The following is a 23,634-nucleotide window of genomic DNA, read 5'->3' as shown; positions in this document are numbered from 1 at the left end:
TTGGAATTGTAGAACAGCACGCTGTGATTTTTGCTGCAGGACTAGCTACTGAAGATTTACAGAAGCTACCCGTGAGCTTTGCGATGGACCGAGCAGGACTTGACGGTGCTGACGAACCAACACATTGCGGAGCATTCGACATCGCATACATGGCATGCTTGCCAAACGATGAGAACAAAATCTTCGATCCGGGAATCTGTCTGCTGCAATAATCTCTTTTTTTCAATAACGTGACTCGACGGAGTCGAGCCTTTTCTTACGCTAGGGGAGAATGATGCGGTGCATCTTATGCTTATGGTATTCCCTAAGACATCTTATCTAAGTTTGTTAGAATGAGGTTCTAGAATTCTCTTTTTTGCTATTATAAATAGGAGGTTTTGTAATAGGAAAGGTATTGAATGAAATATATTAGTCTTTGGAGCCTTTGAGCTTTTCTTTCTCTTCTTCCCTGGATTGAGAAAACCCAAATCCTTCTTGCAGGTCGCATCTTCCGACGATCCACTACATCATACAATCTCCTAAATTGAGTTGAGTTGAGTGGGTATTAATAGCATGAGAAGGGTTATAAACAAGTCGAGTTGAATTTAAATTGGCATGGCTTTAGTTTGATTAACTTATCGAATTTAAATTTGAGTTCAAGCTTGATTCTATAGACTCAAATCTATTAACAAGTTGATTTATTTATTATATAAAAGGGAGATAATAGTTCTAATTTAAGCCATTGTTATAATAATATAATTAAAAAAAAGTAGTTCTAATTTTGTTATAAAAAAATAATTAAAAAAAGATAAAATAGAATATAAATCATAAGAAATCACTAGAATAAAATAGAAGCGAGAAAAATTTTTTAAATAATTTATAATTTAACTCTTAAACTTTAATACTTTTAAAATATATGTTATATTAATATTTATCAAATGAGTTGATTTGTGAGAGAATAAATCGAGTCAAAGCTTATAAAAGATAGCTACTTTTTTTTTTTTTGAGAAATGAATTTTTTTATTAATGTTAAGGATTAATTTGAATTAGAAAAATAAAAAACTAAACAGAATAGCAATTGCTAGCCCTTTATGCTAGCCATTGCGTCTCTCATAATTGGGCTTTACATCGTCCTTCCTTACATAGATCTAGAATGTTATCCGGCCCACATTACCAAGGCCCAGGCCTTTGTTCCCGAGCAAAAAGGTAAAACGCCGCGAGACCGAATTAGGGTTTTATAAAGGTTGGCGCCGTCGCTCTGTTCGTCGTCGACCGAAGTGAGCGTGGTACACAGGGGAGGGAGGAGAAAGATGAGGCCAATTCTGATGAAGGGGCATGAGAGGCCCCTAACTTTCCTCAAATACAATCGTGAGGGCGATCTTCTCTTTTCTTGCGCCAAAGATCATAACCCAACCGTCTGGTTTGCAGACAACGGCGACCGCCTCGGCGTCTATCGAGGTCACAACGGAGCCGTCTGGTGCTGTGATGTTTCCCGTAAGCTTTCATTCTCACCTCGTACTCCGTGTCAAATATGCGAATTTCTTCTTCTGATTTTTGTTTTGCCGGATAATCATGCGTGATTGACGAAACAGGTGCATCTATTGATTGTTTTATGTTGTTCATCTGTATTCTTTTGTCTTACTACTATGTGTTGCGGATTCTTTTTTCATTTCATCAAGTATAAGCTGATGAGTGACTCCATTTTATCTTTGTCTGAGATTGGGTTGTTTCGGCTAGGAAGTGCCCTTTCTTCTTCAAAAATTGTTGGGTTTTCCATTTGTCGTCATTTCATTGTGGGGCAATAGCCAGCTTCTAGGTGATTAGGTTTGTACGTTATATTGCAGTTTTTTTCCTTTTTTTTCTTTCCAGATCAGTTTCCTATTTATCTTTTTGCGATATCTGTTTTGTTGATATATAATGTCATTTAACGATCATGATAAGACATGTTTGATGAAAGTTATTTCTGTACATATGAATTTTCGACTTAATACTTGTTTTTGCATTTTGTTGCATGTTATGGCATTTATGCCTTTAACTTGTCCGTATTGCGTGTAGGGGATTCCAGGCGCCTTATTACGGGCAGTGCAGATCAGACTGTTAAGTTATGGGACGTTCAGTCCGGCACCCAACTCTATTCCTTTAACTTCGACTCTCCCGCCAGGGCTGTGGAATTTTCTGTTGGGGATAAACTTGCTGTTATAACTACGGACCCTTTTATGGGACAAACATCCACTATACAAGTGAAAAGGATATCGAGAGATCCCAATGAACGTATGTTTTATCTTTTAGTTTTTAATTTGGACTAATCTGATTAATTGGTAGCTAATTGGATCGTGCTAAAGTTGATATGCTTGTCCCTTTTTCTTAATTTCTGTTTTTTTCAGATCCCTTAACAATTTATTATAAAAGTTTTCTGATATAACATTAAAATATTTTATAAAATTCAGTGAAAAATGGAAGTATCTTATTTCATTATTTGTAATGTATAGTTGAATGGCATTGATTTCAATATTCTATCCTCCATGTTTGGGCACAATTGTTTTGAAGATCTATAAATGGAAAATGCATAATTCATGTGATTCAGATAGCTTCTTATTGCAATCTTAAGCCAGTTTTTTGCTAGCAGCACTTGATTAGGTGATGGTGACTCGCCTGAGTTACATGTATGAGTTACAATTTAGATAGAATGTGTTCCGTAACCTCGATGGTGGTCTGACATCATCAAAGTAGATTTGTGATCGGTAAATTATCAATTGAATTCACAGAATTGATATTATTTTTTAATTAGATTATTATTAGCGCTTTATGTGCCTCATTTTTAATGCAGGCCTAAAAAGATCCTCCATTTTATGTAACTTTAAGGATGATTGATGTGGAACAGGTTCAATCACAAGTTCCGGGTTGACCCGTTACCGCAGCTACCTACTCTGCTTTCCTAACAAACTACAGCCTCCACTATCTTTTTATGTTATTTCTGCAATCATTACTTACTGCCTTTACACATGTGCTGCCTAGTGGCACTATTTTAGTCTTTTACTGTTTTAGACTAAACCATAGTATTATACTAGTATGAGGAGCTATAGAAGACTGGTATTGAATTATTACAGTGGAAAATATACTCCTTCTCCTGGAACCTCCGTTCTTCTTCCCCGTCTCCGTTTCCTTTCTTTTCTCTGTTTTTCTTATTTGTTGCAAGATCAGTGTGTTCCATACACCAACTGGTATCAGAGCTTGGCTTCGAGCTTCAATGGCGGAAGGTAGCAGGCAAACCGCTCCAGTCGACGACAGGAGCATGGACGCCTTATGGACAGCACAGACAAACATTTCAAGACAACTGGAAACACTCACTACTGAGTTTTTCCGGTTCTCTACGGAAATGCGCAACGAGATTCGATCCCTTCGGACGAATCGACCAAACCCAACGATGGTGCGTCTGGGAGCACCGGCAACCATATCGGCGCCTCAGCATCACCGTCGACGTCACACTCCACCCACTGGGTTAGTTGCTTCAGATTCGGAATTCGAAATTGAAGCTCCCCAGCCATTTGAAATGTCAGATTCAGCTGAAGAAGAACCCCCTGTCTATTACGACCGACCCAGGCGACATCATGTGAACCATCGCCAACAGGGAGAGTTCAAAGTCAAATTAGACATTCCCTTCTTCGATGGCCGATTACACATAGAGGACTACCTCGATTGGGAGCGGGCAGTTGAATCTTTCTTTGATTACATGGAAATCGCTCCTGATAAACAGGTAAAATATGTTGCCTGTCGCTTGAAGGCCGTTTTTCTTATTTGTTGCAGGATCAGTGTGTTCCATACACCAATGATATTTTCTTAAGCAGTGATTAACCCATATGTAAAATATTGTCTTTTTTTTTTTCTTAATTGATATCTCTAACCACACATTATGGCAATTCAAGATATTGAAAATCTTAACGATCAACTGTCATACTTAAATAACATAGATCATGCAATATTTGCTTATTTTCTTTTATTATTGCTATTGATTTTTGAATCATCAAAATCTCATTTATGATGTATGTCTTTATTTTATTATGTTATCTTTTATAGAGGTTGGCGACTCTATTCTTACAATTAAGGGCCCTCAAGGGAGAATCAATAGAGCTGTTTGGGGGCCTTTAAATAAGACTATTATAAGTGCTGGTGAAGATGCAGTAATCCGGTTATGGGATTCTGAGGTGCGTTTAATTTTGTCTAGTCATATTAGCTGGTTCTTATATTTATCATACTATTTGAGGTTTATCGTGAACAGAGTTATTTTCCCATACATATGTTGCCTTGCCATCACTATGGTTACAAGTTCAGAAAGTTAAACTGATATTTATATCATCCATAATCATGGTGATGTAATCCAGTTCATGACTGAGGTTGCATTCTTTTGGTGAATGAGATTGTGGTTATTCAGTTGTGCAAGCATCATCAAATTATGTGGTGCTCCATGTCGGTTGTTTTGTGTGATAACACAGATCTGTGTTCTTTACCACTGTTAGTTGCTGTTCTTTGGTATTTGCCATTGATAAGTTGACATGAGTATTTGCCTTTTTGCACTTTTTATTATGCTTTTATGCAGACAAATTTTGTTGAAAAATGCTTTGATTAATTGCCATGATCTCTTTTTGCCTGCCTGTAATTGTTATTAGTTATTCTTCACAAAGAATGGCTAGTTGAGGTTCCTGTCAATATGCATTCTTATTTGGATTTATGAATGAATGAATAGGATCGAGTTGTTTTTTGTGATTCCTTTTAGAGTTGCTCTGTTTCTGATTTGGTTTTCCTTCATGCATGTAGACTGGTCAGTTGTTGAAGGAGTCTGACAAAGAGACGGGTCATCAGAAAACAGTTGCCTCACTAGTAAAGTCTTCCGATGGCTCTCATTTCCTCACAGGTTCCTTGGATAAATCAGCTAAGGTTTTTAATGACTTGTTCCTGATGTGAATTGCAATTTTTTATTCTGCTTTATTTTTTGGGTGTCTCTTCTGATTTTCCTTGTTCTTTTTTCTTAAGCTATGGGACTCAAGAACATTGACTCTTATCAAGACATATGTGACAGAGCGTCCAGTAAATGCATGTGACATCTCTCCACTTCTTGATCATGTAAGCATACATTTTGTTGTCTTTGATATTTATATATATTCTTTAGTTTAGCATCATTATTTTGATGGGTTGTAACTCATTGCATGAACCTTCTGCGAAAGTAGGCTTAGGGAAGGGTTAAAGTACACAAGTTTACTCTTCCATATCAGGGAACAGTTTTTCATGACTCAAAGCTAAAATCTCTAGGTGGCAATGCAGGCAACATAACCACTACTCCATGCCTACCCTCTAGGATCACTATTTTTTATGCTAAAAGCATATTTTTTCCATGTTATTACAATTATCATTGTTTTTCTTATAAATTTTTATACAATCAGTAAATTAGTACACAACTTATCAAGGACAACTTTCTATCTAAAGTTATTCTTGTTTCATTTTGAAAATTTAGACTTTATTAGCTACCTAAATGACATACTACTTTGTCTCCACTTTCCATTATCCACATTAAACTTATTGTTGGGATTGTAAGCGAACTAGTATTCTTGATAAACAATTCGGTTTTCATTCATATTAGGATGTTTGTTTATTTAAGTAGATGAATTAGCTTTACAAAATTTAAAAAGCTTGACATGTAAATGAATAAACTTGTACATTGATCTGTTCATTTATTTATGTATGAAAATATGCTTATTCCTATTTTAAATCTAAATTGATCTAATTACTTTTTTAAGGATTTCGGCTTTGTTCTTGCATTGATTTTCTTATATACTATGCACTTTAAAATTTGTGTATATTATTTGAGATATAAGTATGCTGAAAATAACAATATATAGATTAAAATAGATTTTATAAATATCTAAACTTTATCAAATAACATAAATGATAAATATTATTTAGCGAATTGTGTCAATATTAATTAAAATTTGAACCTTTTTGGACTGTGATAAACATATATGTAGATATTTATTAGCAGCAAATATATAATTGGTTATGTCCGACTAATACTCTATTATAGTTCAAACTTGATAAGAAAATTAATAAACAAGCCTGAGCAAGATTTTAAAACTCTAGCCATTTCATATTTGGCTTGAACCCAAAAAAATAAAAAGTAAAAAAATAAAAAAAAAAATATTTGGCTTGAACCCAATAAAAAAATAAATAAATGAACTTGAATAAGATAGTACTTGGTTCTACTAGGTCCAAATTTACTTAGAAAACTAATAAACTTGCTTGATCAAGATTTTAAAATTCTAGTTGTGTTTAAGTTTGGCTCAAACTCAATAAAAAAAATAGATAGAGGAACTTGAATAAGATTGTACTTGGTTCTAGTAGGTTTGTTAATAACTATAATGGTTTCTTTCTTAATGCATATTGGGCTATCTGCCTTTTATCTATCTTATTGCCTGCATAGCTTTTAATGATGCATGAATCATCATTTTTCCTTTCAATAGGCGTTGCCACAAAAATTGTCAAGCTGGCATTTTATGATGGCATCCCAATTCTAAAATGAAAGAAGATGGATTAGAAGAGTTGAAGAAAAAAAAAAGTTGCGAAAAAGAAAGAATGGATGGAAGTTATATCATAGTTGTGTCATATAATGGGAACATTTAGTAAATGAACAAATGCAAGAAAAAGAAGTTCTGCCATGCTAGATAAGTGGGGGAATGATACCATTGTTGTTTTGATTAATAAAATAAACAAACAAACTTGAATAAGTAATGCTTAGTTCTACATGGTTTATTTACAGTAATACTTGCTGCTTTCTTAATGCATTATGGGGCTACAGGCCTTATATCTATCTATATTGTCTACATGACTTTTAATTATTTATGCATCATCATTTTGCCTTTCAATAGGCTTTTGCCACAGAAATTGTCAAAGTGGCATTTTATGATAGACATCCCAATTCTATAATGAAAGAGGAGGGGTTAGAAGTGGTGAAGAAAAAAAAAATGAATGAGTGGAGATAACTAAAAAGAATGGATGGTAGTTATTTCATTGTTGCATGATAGAATGGGAAAATGTAGTAAATTAACATGTGCAAAAAAAAAAAAAAAATTTCTGCCATGCCAAATATGCGGGGGAAATGATACTATTGTTGTTATGATTCAAAAAAAAAAACAAATAAGCGAACTTGAATAAGGTAATGCTTGATTCTACTAGGTTCATTACTACACTTGTTGCTTTCTTAATGCATTATGGGGTTATTTGTTCTTATACATTTATCTTGTCTACATCATTTTGCCTTAAATAGAATGTCACAAAAATTGTCCAAGTGGCATTTTATGATGGAAAGGGGATGGGTTAGAGGTGAAGAAATGAAATGAATGAGTGGAGACAAATAAAGGATGAAATTTATATCATAGTTGTGTGCATGGTTTAAATGTGTGCAATTAGAGGCTCGTTTTAAGTCTTGCCTTAATGCAATTTTAAGAAATAATGATGGGTATGCCTTGGGTTTGCGGGATGATGCTTACGCCTCAATGCATGTCTCAATGCAATTTTAATGCAATTTTGAAGAGACTCGAAAATTATGGTTTAAGTACTTTTAAAATTTAAATTTATAAACTTTTTATGCATAATTAAACATATTCATCATACATAATTCAAATTAAACTCGAGAAGAGGCCCACAACCTCAAACTTATAGCTGCAAGTCACAATACCCTTATGCTCATACTTGATCCTGTTAAGTTCCCATCGCTGTTTTGCCACTGTTGCCTCTCCTCCAACGCCTCTCATCTTGTTGTTGGAAACCCTTTTTCTTAGGTTTATTATGTTGAATGAGAGAAAGCAAATAACTATAATGTTGATTTTAAAGAAGATCCTAAGTGATAAGAGTAGGAGAATTTAAATTTCATAAATTATGACATTATGCTACTTTTCTATGCTGAACTAGGTGGGAGAGACTATTTATTTAGCATTGGTTGTAGCTTATATGACCTTTCATAACCTTCGTTTTTTTTGTTATCTTTAATTTCTATCTGTGATGTGAATATCTTATTTATTATTTTATATTTTGTATCAATTTAATGGTTTAATTTTGAGGGGTACACCTCACTTCATGGAAAGAAAATACCTCAATATTTGATTGCGCAATTTAAAACTTGGTTGTGTGATAGAATGGGAACATAGAACATATGCAAGTGAAAGAAATTCTGCCATCCCAGACAAGTGGAGGAAATGATGCCATTGTTGCTTTGATTAAAAAGTGAAGTAAAGTTTTTTTTTTTTTTTTCTTTTTGGTAGCACTATTGTCGGAGGTAGATGAGGAGTAAATTTATTTTAAGTGTTTTAGATATTTTGTCTATGGTTAGCTTCAAACCTTAAACTCCTTTTGTTACCTGGGTGCTTTTTCTATGTGCGAAATTTCTGCTTTGCAGATTTTACCCTTTTTATTGGTGGTATTTCAGAATTGCTATTTGGAAGGAAATATGTTGAGGAAAAAGTTAATTTACTTCGATGTGGTTTATTTAAACTTGTAGGTCGTTATTGGTGGTGGTCAGGATGCATCAGCTGTTACAAGAACTGATCACAGGGCTGGCAAATTTGAAGCAAAATTCTTTCACAAGGTTTGCTGCCATTTACTTACAACGGAGTTGTCAAACTATTTGACTATTGATCTCTTTTGCATCAAATAGTAGATATCAAATAAAATAGTTTCTAATTAAGTTTTTTGGTTCTCGAATACTATTTTTGTTGTGGTTTTACGAAATTGCTGACTACTAAAAGTCCTTTCTGATGCTCTTGTGATTTTTTATTTTGCTTTTTCTCAACTCCTTACAGATTCTTGAAGAAGAAATAGGGGGTGTAAAAGGTCATTTTGGACCAATAAATGCTCTGGCATTTAATCCTGATGGGCGAAGGTTTGTTTTCTATGCCACTTCTTTACAGATTTTTTAGCTGTATATCTGTTGGATCTATGAATTATATACGTTATCCACATATTTCATCATGATGCTTATTTTCTTACTGCCAGTTATGTTGAAATCTATGTTATTTTATGGCTTTCACTAGGCTACTGCCGGAACGCATTATCTGATAAGAGTTCTGCTCAAGTAGCATAAATTTTAGAGTAGCATTGTGAAATTCCTTTTTTAGAGTAGTATAAATTTTAATTTGGCAGCTTTATCCTTTTTTTATATCAAATTTTCCATTTTGGACGCTATGCGCTTTCTCGCAATTTATATTTCCTTTTCTGTATTTACTAGTACTCAGGATATCACAACAGGTAGTAGTATCTGCAGGGAACACTTCCACTTGTTATCTCTTTTGATTTGATACTAACTACTCTGTATTTTGCCGGTGGAAAAGGTTTATCAATATCAGTTTGCTGCTTTTTCTCTGTGCTGTTCTTGTGTGTATTTATCCTGCAGCTGTTCTATGCCAGAGAATGTCTTAACTAAAAGAGGAAAATTGGTTGAAGCTCGAATTCTGTGTGAACTGAAACTAACGAGCTATGGAATCTGATCAAGACCGAATCAGCCTACAGCTAGGTTGAGTTTTGATCAGTTTTTCTTGAGTCAATTGTTAGACGGGTCTAATCGGCTCGTGATTGGATATTTCTTATCTAATAGTCACGGCTTCTTGATATTCCTCATTTGCAAGCACTTGGGATTTACTGCAACTGAAGTGACATTAGATACAACATTTTCTGTTATGGTTCCGTGACATTATTTCAAGTGTTTTTGCACTTGTTCTTATTAGTCCTTTGTATTTTTTTTATCCCTTTCTGGTCTCATGCAGCTCGATGATTGCATCCTTTTTTTGAAGGAATATACGCTATTCTGAGTTTTAAATGCTGATTTTAAAGATTATGAGAGCTGCTGCTGTTTTGCATCCAGTTTTTTTATAAGCAGACCAAATTTTCTTTGCTGCTTGCGGATCATTGAGTGCATTGTGGTTTATTTGGGCTGTAGATGCGACTTGAGTATTGAATTTTCACTTATGGAAGAAGTTGGACGACAAAGTGCTTTGTTTTGTGCATCTTTGCAGGCTTTTTGTAGTTATTCCACCTAAATTTTTCCTCGTCTTCTTCAGTTTATTTGATCCCTTTTTTGTATCTAGTCAACATTATGGTTTCATCTGCTATTTTTAATCAATTTATTTGTATTCGAGTCTATGTTTTGATTCCTAGAGATTGAAAATTACTTTGCTCATTAAAATTTTCTTATTCATGGTTGGTTATATTTTTTGATGTGATTTGCATAACAGACTTTTGATCGGAAAGCTCACATTCTTAAAACTTTCATGTATGATAACATGATAGGACTTTTTCTCTCTTGGTGCGGTGCTACTGTCCTTATGTAGTACATGTTGGCAGATTTTAATCTTATAGATCTTGTTTTCCTCTTGTTCTGAAGATGTGTACATTTTCCAATGGGATGGTCTGTACTACCACAATGAATTGGGATATAGGATTGTTTTTGTTTCAATTTGCTTATATTTAATATTTCTCCATGTAAGGGGTATTAAATGAACTTTGATACATCTATTTAATTCGTTTGGCTTCTCTTATAATATGATCCAAAATATGGATGAGATCTCCTATTTGTAAATCTTGAATACCCGAACATAGACATGCATATTATACATTTTAAGAAAAATTCAGGAAGTAAGCATCCGACAATGTGCAATGTGTGTATATATATATGTGCGTGTGTGCGTGCGCTATTGCGGGCGTTAGTTTAAATGAATAAAATCTCAAGTTATTTAGGTAACAAAAATGTATTTGATGAATGAAATATTGTTTTATGCTAACAATTTTACAATTAATAATTATATTTTTTTTGGTTGAATGTTATCTAGATTGTGGTGTTATTTAGAAAATAGTAAGTTTATTGTATGAAGTGTGTTTATTTTATTGCACACTTAAGAATAGGAATGTTCAACAATAATTATGATTATTTATTCATATTTGGCAACTAAAGTGCTTGACATTTTGTTTACATTGAGTGAACATCTAGTGTTGCCGAAATAGAATTGGAATTTATGTAGGGGTTGTTTGGGTGGATTACTTTATGGTGTAAAGTATTTGAAATGCAAGAGTTTTACAAATTTTTGTGTTTGGTTGAAATACAAAATGATGTAAAGTAAAGTATATTAAATATAATGTAAAGTGAAGTAATTCATTTTGAGTGTAAACCAAACTTCTTCGATTTTGAGTGAAAACCGTTTACACCACAAGCTTGCTTGACCGCCACCCGCCTCCCTTCAACCTCCTCCACCCGCCACCGTCATCACCTCCTCTGGTCACCGATGGCCACCGCCACCGACTTTACTCTACATTCAATTTGAAATTATCTCCATTAACTTCTAACCAATTATATGGGATATGAATCTTCATTCTTCATTTATTCTTATTGAATAATGCATAGATACAAAGTTTTTATTTTTCGCTAATCTTTATGCACAAGTTATAAAATTTTTACATTTATTGCGCTTCTTTTCCTTATTAATCTTCCAGATTAATTTTACTTACCCATTTTATTGATCCATCATTTACTTCTGTACATGCCCAAGTCTCATAAATTTACTTCAAATTATGTTTATTTCAGTTGATTCCCACCATTTCTTTATTATAATTATTTCTCAATTTATTCATTTTAGTTTTATTACACATCCATCATAACATTTTATTTTGTGCTACTAAACTAGGCATAAGTGACTTCTTTATCACATAATACATTGATTCATATAAAATGATTGATTTAATTGTAGTTTTATAATTTTTTTCTTTTCAAGTCTAATATTTTTCCTTGAATGCCAAATACTCTTAAGTTACTTTTGCTTAAAGATTTTGTGTTAACTCTATAAATTAATTATTTGTTTTGTTCTATGCAATAGATCTTAGATATTCAAACCTCATTACTTTACATCAAGTTGTCATTTAAGCTTCAGGAAATGATGAATGTTAATAATTAGAAAAATATATTGAATAATTTAATAGATTGTAATTGGCTTTTTTTATTATCTATATAAAAGTAGAAATGTAGAAAAATTAATTTGAATTTTATTGCTTGATTTTATATAAACTGTGGAAGTATTTATAGATTTCTCGAAGGTTTACAATGAAAATAACTCAAAGCTATTTAACAAAAAAAAGAAGAAAAAACGTCCCCAAGAGGGGCAAGCTGCTAAAATAGAAATAGGAGGTGCACATATTGCAATCAAGGGCTAAAAGAGGATCAGTCCACCGATTACTATTCTTAATCGGTGTGCTCAAGGATTCCTACTAAGATTGGTTGACTTGTGAGTTTCATGATCCATCAACACTCTTAAATTGAATGACATAAATCTACCATTCCAAATTTTTTTTATAATATTTTTTAACGTGAGGTTGTAGAGTCTTTTTGTGAGAATGTTTATAAATTGATCGTTTGTTGGCCACATATGGAGTGTAGATCGGCCAACTTTTCCATTTTTCTTTTATGAAATTTTTATCCAACATAACCTTGCATCCTACCATTTTGACCTTTATTATGACATCTTTTTTTCATTTTCTTTTTCTCCAAGTGCCTTAAATAGGACTTGTGGTATTGTAATGGAATTAGAGCTGATATTTGTTAGGAATTCTTTATGGGTAGAAGAATTTTTTTTTAAAATGTCTATTTAGGGATGGGATGCATAGGAAATTATATAGTGATGATTTGATCATTCTTGCTTAATAACAATTGTGAGCAAGGTTTAAAATTGCATAAATAAGCCTCGAGGTGGTGTGAGGCGTAAACCTCACGGACGCAGAATTGCGTAAATGAGAATTTAAGGGTTTTAGCAGGTAAATAATAGCAAGATTCTATCATACAATAAAAACATCTAAATGACAAGTAGAATGAGTGGAAATTAAGAAAAGAGATGCAATAAAAGCATGTTCCAAAGTACAAAACTATAAAATTGTAGTCTATCAGAACTCCCAAAGTATAATTAAGAAGGAACATATAAAATCCAATCATATCCCATCACTAAATGGGTCTTCAAGAGAATCTTCTTCTCTAATTGTATCTATGAATGTCATATCTTCATCATCTTCAATATGACTCACTTTTCTCTTCCCTGTTAAATAAGAATGATCATTACATGTTAATTGTTCACTTGATATAAATATAATGCAATAGCATATAAGAAGTTGTGGAATACCTTTATTTGATTGTTGTGATGAAGAGCTAGTGGATGTGTGTGATGTGGTACTAGTGAATGTGCCCACTTGATCTGCTTCGCCCCTCAAGACATCCACACTTAGATCCTCTAGCTGTAAGTCTGATAATGGCAAATCTGTCTCATCATCTAGTAAATTGAAAATGAATGCAGCATTTTTAACCTCATCTGAAGCTTCAACTGATTGTAAAAACACCGTGTCGTAGGGATTGTTGACAAGGATGTTAATCAAGCTCCTGCTCTTCATGTCAGACCATTCATCTGATATAATGATAACACTATTCTCAATCAATGTCTGTTTAATCTCATCAAAATTGCGCACACCTCAAGCAAAATTATGCAATTGCGCATTTGAGGCGCGCCTCACAATGACTGAGGCGTACGCCTCTGCCAAGGGAAAAATTGCGCAAGCCTCAAGGCGCATTTGGGCCAAATTGCGCAGAGGCGCGCCTCTTATTGCGCAATTTTAAACAGAGATTGTGAGTATTGAGCTTGCTGAATGTTTTTGTTTGGCTTTTTCGTTCTTATATTGACTTGAAAGGGTACTATGTTTGGATTTGTTAGAGTTTGTGTTATAGGAGTATTAAGTTGAAAACTAAATGTCATTATACTTTTTTTTTTTGTTGAATGTTCTTTCTTTGAAGATGAATTTGATTGGAAAAATTATACTTATCAAAGGTGATATTTTTTGAAAGAATTTTTTAGTGGTTGGATGATAACTCTTATATCCTTCTTGGGTGAAGGAATATCTAATAAAGACTGATTTGAGAACTCTAAGGTCAAATTTACCTCTATGTTGGTTGTGGATGTGGACATGCAATACACAAAATTTTTGGAGGAATTTTTAAGAGGAAGTTATTTGTAGGAATGACTTCAACCTAATAATTTATTTTATAAGACTTTTGAAACTAATTACTCTTAATTAGTTATGTGGCAGATAAGGCAATTTCTCCCCAAGATTTTTTTTTGGCATTTGATTCTGAAAGAGAAGAGTCCTAGTGATTTCTAGTATATGGCGATTTTTTTTGCCACTCCATTTTATTGGGGAGTGTTAGAATAGGTGGATTGATGGATGATGTCTACTTTTTAAAAAGAAATATGATAATGTGATTGAATTAATCACGAGTATTATCTGTCTAAAATAACTTGATGTTATTATTGAATTATTTTTTTATCATAATGTGAGTGAATTAATCATGAGGAATTATTTTTTTATCTTATAAGAAATATGATATGTTATTAATGGAGATTTCACAAGATCTTCAAATGTCTGAGTGCACAATTAGAAAAGTAAAAAATTTAGAACCACTTTTAAAAAAATAACATGTTGATTCTTGGGAATTTCATAAGTTTTATAATGAAACTATGTTGGTTGTGGATGTGGACATGCAATGCACAAAATTTTTGGAGGAATTTTTAAGAGGAAGTTATTTGTAGGAATGACTTCAACCTAATAATTTATTTTATAAGACTTTTGAAACTAATTTCTCCCCAAGATTTTTTTTTGGCATTTGATTCTGAAAGAGAAGAGTCCTGGTGATTTCTAGTATATGGCGATTTTTTTTGCCACTCCATTTTATTGGGGAGTGTTAGAATAGGTGGATTGACGGATGATGTTTACTTTTTAAAAAGAAATATGATAATGTGATTGAATTATTCATGAGTATTATCTTTCTAAAATATCTTGATGTTATTATTGAATTATCTTTTTATCATAATGTGAGTGAATTAATCACGAGGAATTATTTTTTTATCTTATAAGAAATATGATAATGTTATTAATGGAGATTTCGGAAGATCTTCAAATGTCTGAGTGCACAATTAGAAAAGTAAAAAATTTAGAATCACTTTTAAAAAAATAACATGTTGATTCTTGGGAATTTCATAAGTTTTATAATGAAAGATTTTCATGTTTATATTTAAAAGAGAAGCAAATACATATTGTAGGGTTTTAAAAAAGGATTTAGCCTATAATGATGTTTTCAAATAGCTTCTATATTGAGGGTGAAATGAAAGAATATGATAAGTGGTTTCGGTTTTTAAGAAGTTGTAGCCCATTATTTTCTCTAGCTTGCTCAATCACATTTCTCGTGGTGAGGTTCTGAAATACACAATGATTTGCAAAAAAAGATTTCCTTGTAATTGTGGTCTTCAGTGATTTTATGGATTGATAGAAGATTAACTACAAGATAAGGAATACACCGTACATTAACGAGGATAAACATTGAGGAAATTAAAACATTTAATTGAGCTGCAATAGTTGCTAGAGAACATTTATTTTTATTTTTGTATATTATTGGGCAGAGTTAGTAGGTTTGAAAAAGGTTAGTACGGTTGTTTATGTAATTAGTGGCCCATGAATTTGGGATATGAGTTTGAGGAAAATTCTTTAAGGTATTGAAAACTCAATAATTAGAAGTCATCATTTGAGCTAGCGAGCACGATCCAGGTGATTTTCTAGAGAATTGAGGAAATTTATGAATTTGCCAATATCTTATGAATCGAACTATACATTTCATAAGGGACTTGTTCTTTTTTGTGACATGCTTTATTTTCATCATAGCCTGGGGGCTTTCCATAGAGTTTCTACTTTAGATTGCCTTTGAAAGAAGACTCGTGCTATTCTTTAAGGAAAGACTATATAATAGTTAATTTAAAACCTTAGGGTTTGATGGTTGTCATTACAAATGTTTTAGAGTTCAGGGCATTAAAAATTATCTTTTTTTCTTCTTTGGCTTGTATAAAAAATCTCCTTCAATAATTATATATTTTTTCTACTTAAGATTTCGTTATGAACTTGGCCAAAGTCTTTATTGAGTTTTGCAATGAACTCAAATGCATCAAACTCCTTTTGTAGTAGAGAGAAAAATATATGACCCATTAATTTTGAGTATCATGGTATTCCACAGTTATGTTATGATCATGAAATTCACTTCATCCCAAATTATAAATTTTGTGTCTTTCGACTTTGGTGGATAATCCATAAGATGATAGTAATTTCCTTTCCTTTTAGAAAAGTTTTTACAATTTGGGACAATGATAGTTAATTTTTATCATCTGATATGAGGCTTTTGGTTTGGTTGGCTAAGAAACGCAATGTAAAAGGAATGCAATTTAAAAGTAATATTTTAATGTTATTTGTATGAATGTAAAATGAATACATTAGATTCTTTTATTTTTTGGCTCGACTTGAAGAAAAATGAATGCAATGCAAAGTCTAAAGAAGGTTGTGATCAATGGCCAACAATGGTAGTGGCCAAAGTTGGCGATGACAACCAGAGGTGGTGGTCAGCGATGGGGGCTGGTAATGGGCAATGACAATGACAGTGAATTTATGGTGTATTTGGAATTTGCCAAATATGAGAAAATTCTAAAAACACTAAAGGGTTGTTTTGTTTGAAGTAAAAGGGTTATAAAGTATTCCAAACATGGGTTTTGAGAATATTGGTGTTTTGTCTAAAGTAAACCAAATGCAATAAAAAATTGTGTATTTGGAATTCATCTAGTTCATTTTTAGTTTATTTGGAATTCCTTAGATTTGGACAATTTTCAAATACATCGGAACTTAATTGCCCGACACCACTGCCTGCCACCACCGTAGGTCTCCTCCGCCCACCGCTTGCAGTCGATGCTGGCCATCGCAATCCATCATATGTTGCCGCCATCTGCCATCCATCATCTGCCACCGCCACAGCCACCATCAGCCGCCAACCACCGCCGCCACGGCCCGCCACCATCGCCGTCGCTACCACTATTGGCAGCCTCTGCCCAAGTCGGCCACCTCCTGCCACCATTGCCAATTGCCATCGTTGTTGCTACAGCTCGCCACCACAGCTAGTCGTCAACGCCTCCCACAGTCGTCTACCACTTTTTAGCCAACCAAACAATACCTAAGAATGAACTAGAGGGTGAATTCCAACTACATTTATTTTACTTAAAATAAAACACCAATATTCTTAAAACCCTTGCATTTGGAATGTTTTACGCTCACTTTACTTCAAACCAAATAGCACCTTAGTATGATTTTCACCATTTATGATGATTGACTCCTTGAAAGGGAAGCCAAGTAATGTATATATTGGATCTAACTGAGATATAGATAAAGTCAAATAGTTTTTTGGTGTAAGTCTTGCTGCTGGATTAAATGATATTTTTTGCTTCTCATTTTGGTTTTAATATAATTTAACAAATCTCTGGAGGAGATTTTTAGTGGATTTTACTGGTTGTCTTGTTCATTGTTACTTATTACTTCACTATGAGCTCCATTAACACATATTCCTCAATAGCAAGCTCCTTTTCCTTTCTTTGCATCTTCTTCACACTGTGTTGCATTCATGGATAATATAATGTTTTTTCTCTAATTTTAAGCACAAACCCTCGTTTGACAACTTTATCCTAAGCTGACACTTTTTCATCATTTAGGGATTTTATCTATGATGCACAAACACAGATATGGTGACATGGACACGACTCGGACACAGGACTCGTCAATTATTAAAAATATAGGAAACATACACGGGTTGGACACGACATTACAATGTTTATATCCTAAAAATAGTTTATAGAAATTAAGTAAGCATAATATTAAGAATAATTAAAAAATAATAAATCATTTAATTAGGATTTGTGCTTAAAATGAATAATATTAGGGTGCCAAGAGTCGGATTTCATGTTTCAAGCATCATAGAGTGGGAGACGAAAATGTTGTTAGGAGTTTGGCATTGAGCATCTGTTCAAGACAATATAGTCGTCTATTTTGAGATGATGTTAGGCAAAGATGAGATGTCGAGACGACGGGAGAGCGTGATTGTGGGGGTAAATTGCTGGCATCAAAATTTGATTTTCATATAATTTTGAAACATTGGTGTTGTGGCGTCGAACATCAATGTTGCGATGACATTATACGTTGTTATGAAATCATAGTTGCTATCTATTAGAGAGAAACGAAAATGGTATGTTTAGGGAATTAAGTATTGAGTGCAGACAATTGATTTGGGATTATTAAAAGGAAATAAGTAATTTAGTTTTTATTTTTTAATAAATACAAAATTGAAATATAAGAATTAAAATAAAAAATTTTCATGAAATATTTAAGACACATGTTGGACACGCGTGTCTAATTTATTTTTAATAATTGTTTAGTCGGACACATCTTCGACGTATTTGATACATATCGGATGCGTGTCGAACGCGTGCCGTATTTGATATATGTCGGACACTGCAAACCTCATTAAGAAGTGTCCTTGCATCATAGATTTTTATCGACATCTACCACTTCCTCTACTCTTATGCTAATTATCTTCGATCTCTCTTTTCACACCACCCTCTTGCATCCTTTGTCGCCAATGCATAGTTGTCAATTTGCTATGATTTTTATCATTTTAATTGTGTGTTGGCGTTTGAGCTGTTGGATATGCTCAGATCTGCATAGATTAGGCATATCTACTACTGGAATTTGTTGATTTGTTGTTGTTTAGCCAAAATCCTTTTTTTTGTTCATGATTAAATTTTTTATTCATTTAAATTATAAATCCTTAAGCTGACAACAAAATTGTTGACCAAGATTTAGCCAACAAGATTTGGATTTATATGATTCATTTAATCTTACTTTAATTAAAGGGGAAATTACATATATAACACTCAAATTTTAGTTATTTACAGAACTACCACTCTTCTACTTTCAGTTTTTAAATTGACACTCAAATATCGAAATCCCAACTTGTATTTTTTGCTTTTGATAATATTCCAATGGTTTGATCATGACAAAAGCAAATGGATGAGTTTGATAGTTTCAAAAATAACATGGGTGGTAGTTTTATAAATAGTCAAAATTTGGGTGTTTTGTATAATACCCCCTAAAATAAATCCTTACTCGTAGCCAAACTGTGCTAAAAATATTTATTTTCAAACTTTTTGGCTAGATTAATAGCAATTTTTTAATTAATTATGTTATTGTGTATAATATATGAATAAAATTAACTTTTGGCTGCTGCTTTTGTTTTATTTCTATCAAACTATCACAATGTTAACATAGGGAGGGTGGGTAGAAAGTTATCCTCAATTGTTTTTCGCTTTCTTTTAGAGAAAATGATGTATTTGGCCAAATTATTGTTTTTGATTGAAGTTAACCATGACTGTTGAGGAAAAGAATTCTTTTTGGAAATGCATGATGAAGAGCATGGTATATTATAGTTTAAAATAAATTAGCAGAGTTCGCTTTGGAAAAAATACATATAGGTAAAACTTTTATGTGTTATTTGAATAATTTGGTCAGCAATTTTTTTTATGTTGAAAATTAAAAATTAAGATTATGTTAAATGATTGGAGTAGTATTTTTACACTACTATTAAAAATTAAGAAAATATTTATGATCATTGTAATTATGGGGGATTCAAATTTATGACTAATTTAAAAAATTTACTAGAGATGGTTTTGGCTTAGAAAATTTAAATTTATATTGGATTAATACTAGGAAGTTTAATTATAGATGTGATTTTTGCTAAGGCAATTAATGGTTGAATATAGAGAGCTAAGAAAGGATCTTCATATGGCTTCTATTATTCTTGAGAAGGTGTATATTATTAAGTACTATAAGAGTTATTTTGGTATGCATTTATTAAAGCGAAGTGTGTTAAAATATAGAGTGACCAAGAAGTTTCAATCACTGAAGTTTTAAATCAAAAATCAAAAGTATGTATTATAGTTATGGAGATGCTTAATAAGGATGATCTAAGTGACGTATGAATATTAAGAACTTGGAAAGGATCTTCTTATGGTTTATATTATTCTTGAGAAGGTATATATGGTTGAGTATCATAAGAGTTATTTGGTATGCAAAAGTGGAGCGTGTTAAAGTATGGAGTGACCAAGAAGTTTAAATCATTGAAGGTTTAAATCAATGATCAATAGTACGTATTATGGTTATGGAGATGCATAATAAGAATAATCAAAGTGATGTATGTTGGTGTATATATAATTTTTAAATGATAGTTTTAATTGATAACACATTTGTTTGAATAAGTTAAAAGCTTGAATAATATAGGAAATGTTTAGAAGAAAATGGGTTTAGGATTGGTAGATAATGATTTATTATATGATATACAGTTTTAATAGATGTTGTATTATTAATTATGATCTAATATTAGTAGAAAATAATGTTATTCTAAATTGGGTAGGTTTAAGTACCTTATTTTTATTATAAAAATGAATGCATTATATATAGTGATATTAGTTCTAGAGCTTAATCTAAGTCGTTAAGTAAAGAATTAAATGTGATTTGCTAAGTTTCTGATGGCAGCGATGTATTGTGAGCTGATTAGTTTTATCTGTTGGTCACTTGGACTATCACAATATCAACATCGCAAGCTTAGCAGAAAATCATAGATGTCTGCTTCCTCTTTTTGACGGCTAAAAAGACGAAGTTAGCCAAATGAGCGTTCCAATGATATAATCCATGTCGTTGCAGAATTGGTGGTAAGGCCTGGTTTGTAAATGTAGCTGAAGCCTCTATAGCATGGTGAAAAACCAGGCATGCGTCCTCCTGGGAGAATTGTTTCCTGGAATTGTTAAGTAATTAAACATTTGCCTTGTTGCAAGCTTTAATAGGCAGCAACAGATGTTGTATAATGGGGCATTTTTCTATTGCATCACACTTTCAAATGGGGCCTATGCGATTAACCTGTACCTATCATGGAGGCTGTAATTTACTTATAAAGGGTTTGTATTAGTATATACAAGATTTTAATGAGTGTAGAATTTATATAATTATCAGTTGATATTGATAGAAGATTAAGTGATGTGTGTGATAGGTTTAAGTACTTAGGATTTATTTTATTGGTGATTAAGCATTTAAATGTGGGCTATAACTTATGGAATTAAGATTGAGGGGTCAAAAGGAAGAAATATATTTAGGATATTATTGATTCAAGCATCGAGTGTAATATAGCTTAGTTGAACGAGGCAAAGATGAAAATTTTAAGTTGTATATGTCCCAAAATTTAGATTTGTGAAATGATTATATGAGAGATTATGTGATTTGTATGTACAACAAAATGATAGAAGATGCATCAATGAGATTGTTAGATCATATTTGTATAAAAAAAAGGATTAATGAGGAAAAGGATTTACCAAAGGTTATATGGATAGAATTTGCGTACAATGAGTTTACCTATAAAAAATTTAACATCTTAATGAGTCTTGAACAGGAGAATGTAGAATGAGGATTCATAAATCCAATACTAAATAGTTTGGCAAGGGGCTAATGGTGATGATAATGTTTATTTTGAATGTTTTGATTTGGGATATGGAGATGGAATACATGGGATTCTACGACATGTAATTTCGTTTGAAAATGATAATGCCTATGATTTGCTACCCTTCATTTCTCCTTAATGAGGTAATTATGTAATTTTTTAGGATTTGATGATATTTCTGGAATAGTCTTCTCATATAATGTATCTACATGATCTGTATTTTCAACTCTATGGCTTTTTACTGGATTATTTTTTATCTTATCATGGGATAGTTTGATTGTTTTATTACTGAATATCTTGGAAACTGGCATTTGTGGAGGGTTTGAACTCATTTCTTTGCGTTAGTGTATTTATATTTTGGGCTAATTCTAACCGTTTTGTTTTGTTAGCTTTTCGAGCGGCGGAGAAGATGGCTATATCAGACTGCATCACTTCGATTCTGATTATTTCACCATTAAAATGTAGCTCTGGTTCTGTCTTCTTGCAGTTCTTCCTTCAAATTGGTCCATTTTTTGTTCCTAAATTTTATCAAAGATCCGTGCAATGGTGGTGGATTTAGAAGAGTTTCTTGTGAAAGTTTGGTTCAAATGGGATTATTTGGTTTTGTACCACTAATATTTTTAATTGATGGGTATCAGTTGATCTAAACTGCAATGCTTTTCCTGTGAGGATGATCTATTACAACTAATATGATGATATGTTGTCTAGTTCTCTATCTGAAATAAAATGTTTCTATAAATTGTTTAGTTACAAGCTTCTGCCGAACTAATTGTGTATCTTTTTCTCTCTTTTCCCCCCATGAATTTCAATTTTATGATAACGATTTTTGAATTGTATAACTTGCTGCTGTTGGTTTCCCTCAAGGTTAAGGCCGTTAACAAGTAGATGAGGCTGGCAACTTTGAAAGCTCAAAAGTTAAACATGTTGTGGTATTGTACTATATAAAAATATTTTATTTATTCACTTTAAGAAATATTTTTTTTATTTATATTATTGTGGAGAGGCTGTGTAAATTAAATAAAAAATTTAAATGTATTTTTATATAATTAAAATTATTCTGACCGGCAACCACAAATAAGTTGATAGATGAAGGCTTAAGTTTTGTTTGGGGTGATTTTTTTGTTGTTTTTTTTTAAATAATTTTTTTATAAGAAGTAATAAAAGAAAAACTATCTCAAACGAAGATTTTCTTTATTTTATGTAAAAGTTGAGAATGCTCAATATTGGTTCGCTTCCTTTTGCTGCTTGTAGAAAAACAATCTACTAAAGAACCACAATAAAAATGATTATAATTGCTTTTAATTAGCAATGTTGAAATTTTATTGAAAAAAAAGCTCGTATTAAATGTTGGCCACAAAAACTTCTTATGTTATGTCGAAGAAATACGAAACCAGTTGGCCTAAAGCGTAATCTAATCCTCTTTAATTCGAACTTTTATTACATCCAGTGAACATACGCTCCTCTACGTTCGGTTTTAGACCAAAGCAGCGCAATACCGAGTACTCGGTATTGCGCTTTTTTTGCTCAGAACCGAACGTAGAGGAGCGTACGTTCACTGGATAAAATAAAAGTTCCTTTGATTGGTCAATAGCGGGCTAAAGCCTAACCTTGCAGTCCCGTACTACTTTGGCCCAAAGCCTTGTTGGGGCTGTTAGAGATATTCGCTTTGCATGCTTTCTTTCCATCAAACAACTAGCATTAAGATTGGTGTGGTCTTTCAACTTCCATCCCTCAATACTAATGAGGGGTTCTTGTTTCATGAATGAAATAGCCTTTCTTTTGTTTTTTTTTGAGAAGTGGATTTGAGACTTCAAACTAGTATAGTAAGATTTTAAGGAAATAGTATTTGCGTTGAATTTTTAAATGTCATTTTATGTCGTTAGAACACCCTGAAATTTTGCTCCTACTAACTTTAATTAATACAAATTTTTTTGCATGAGTGGAATATGATTAGAAATCAGATGTATGGCCATCTTACAATATATTTGCCGATAACAGAATATATTGTCCATTCTAATCTAAGGATTCTACTTTTCCTCCTAGAAGGAGATGGAGTAGGGGACTATATGCAAGAGAGTTTCATACTAAGGCTATTGTTCCTTTCACACCCAATTATCAAGTAAGATTGCCTCACAACTCTTAGGAACTTGAATGTTCACAAGTGCAATTACAACCCCTTTTAAGCTTCATAT

At 32.6% G+C, this 23,634-nt stretch overlaps 1 protein-coding gene and 1 non-coding gene across 3 annotated transcripts; both read left to right on the top strand.

The window, feature by feature from the left end:
* The first annotated feature begins 1,203 nt into the window (after positions 1 to 1,203).
* On the top strand, positions 1,204 to 22,207 carry LOC110105804 (eukaryotic translation initiation factor 3 subunit I). Of its 2 annotated transcripts, XM_020835447.2 has the most exons (9): positions 1,204 to 1,473; positions 2,035 to 2,250; positions 4,054 to 4,181; positions 4,792 to 4,911; positions 5,008 to 5,097; positions 8,522 to 8,608; positions 8,823 to 8,902; positions 21,832 to 21,912; positions 22,043 to 22,207. In XM_020835447.2, exons 1-8 carry the CDS (start codon positions 1,290 to 1,292, stop codon positions 21,905 to 21,907), a joined length of 981 nt encoding a protein of 326 aa, XP_020691106.1. In that variant the 5' UTR covers positions 1,204 to 1,289; the 3' UTR covers positions 21,908 to 21,912; positions 22,043 to 22,207. The 2 variants fall into 2 exon arrangements, with proteins under 2 accessions (XP_020691106.1, XP_028557277.1); XM_028701444.1 differs by having other exon boundaries at positions 21,832 to 22,207.
* Positions 9,781 to 9,861, top strand: LOC114581398. The gene has a single exon (XR_003703326.1). It is a non-coding gene; the product is annotated as a small nucleolar RNA U54 (small nucleolar RNA).
* Positions 22,208 to 23,634: the final 1,427 nt, after the last annotated feature.

Source organism: Dendrobium catenatum, unplaced genomic scaffold (genome assembly GCF_001605985.2).
Source record: "Dendrobium catenatum unplaced genomic scaffold, ASM160598v2 fragScaff_scaffold_1713, whole genome shotgun sequence".
Classification (NCBI taxonomy): domain Eukaryota; kingdom Viridiplantae; phylum Streptophyta; class Magnoliopsida; order Asparagales; family Orchidaceae; genus Dendrobium; species Dendrobium catenatum.
This window is presented reverse-complemented; position numbering and strand designations above follow the sequence as displayed.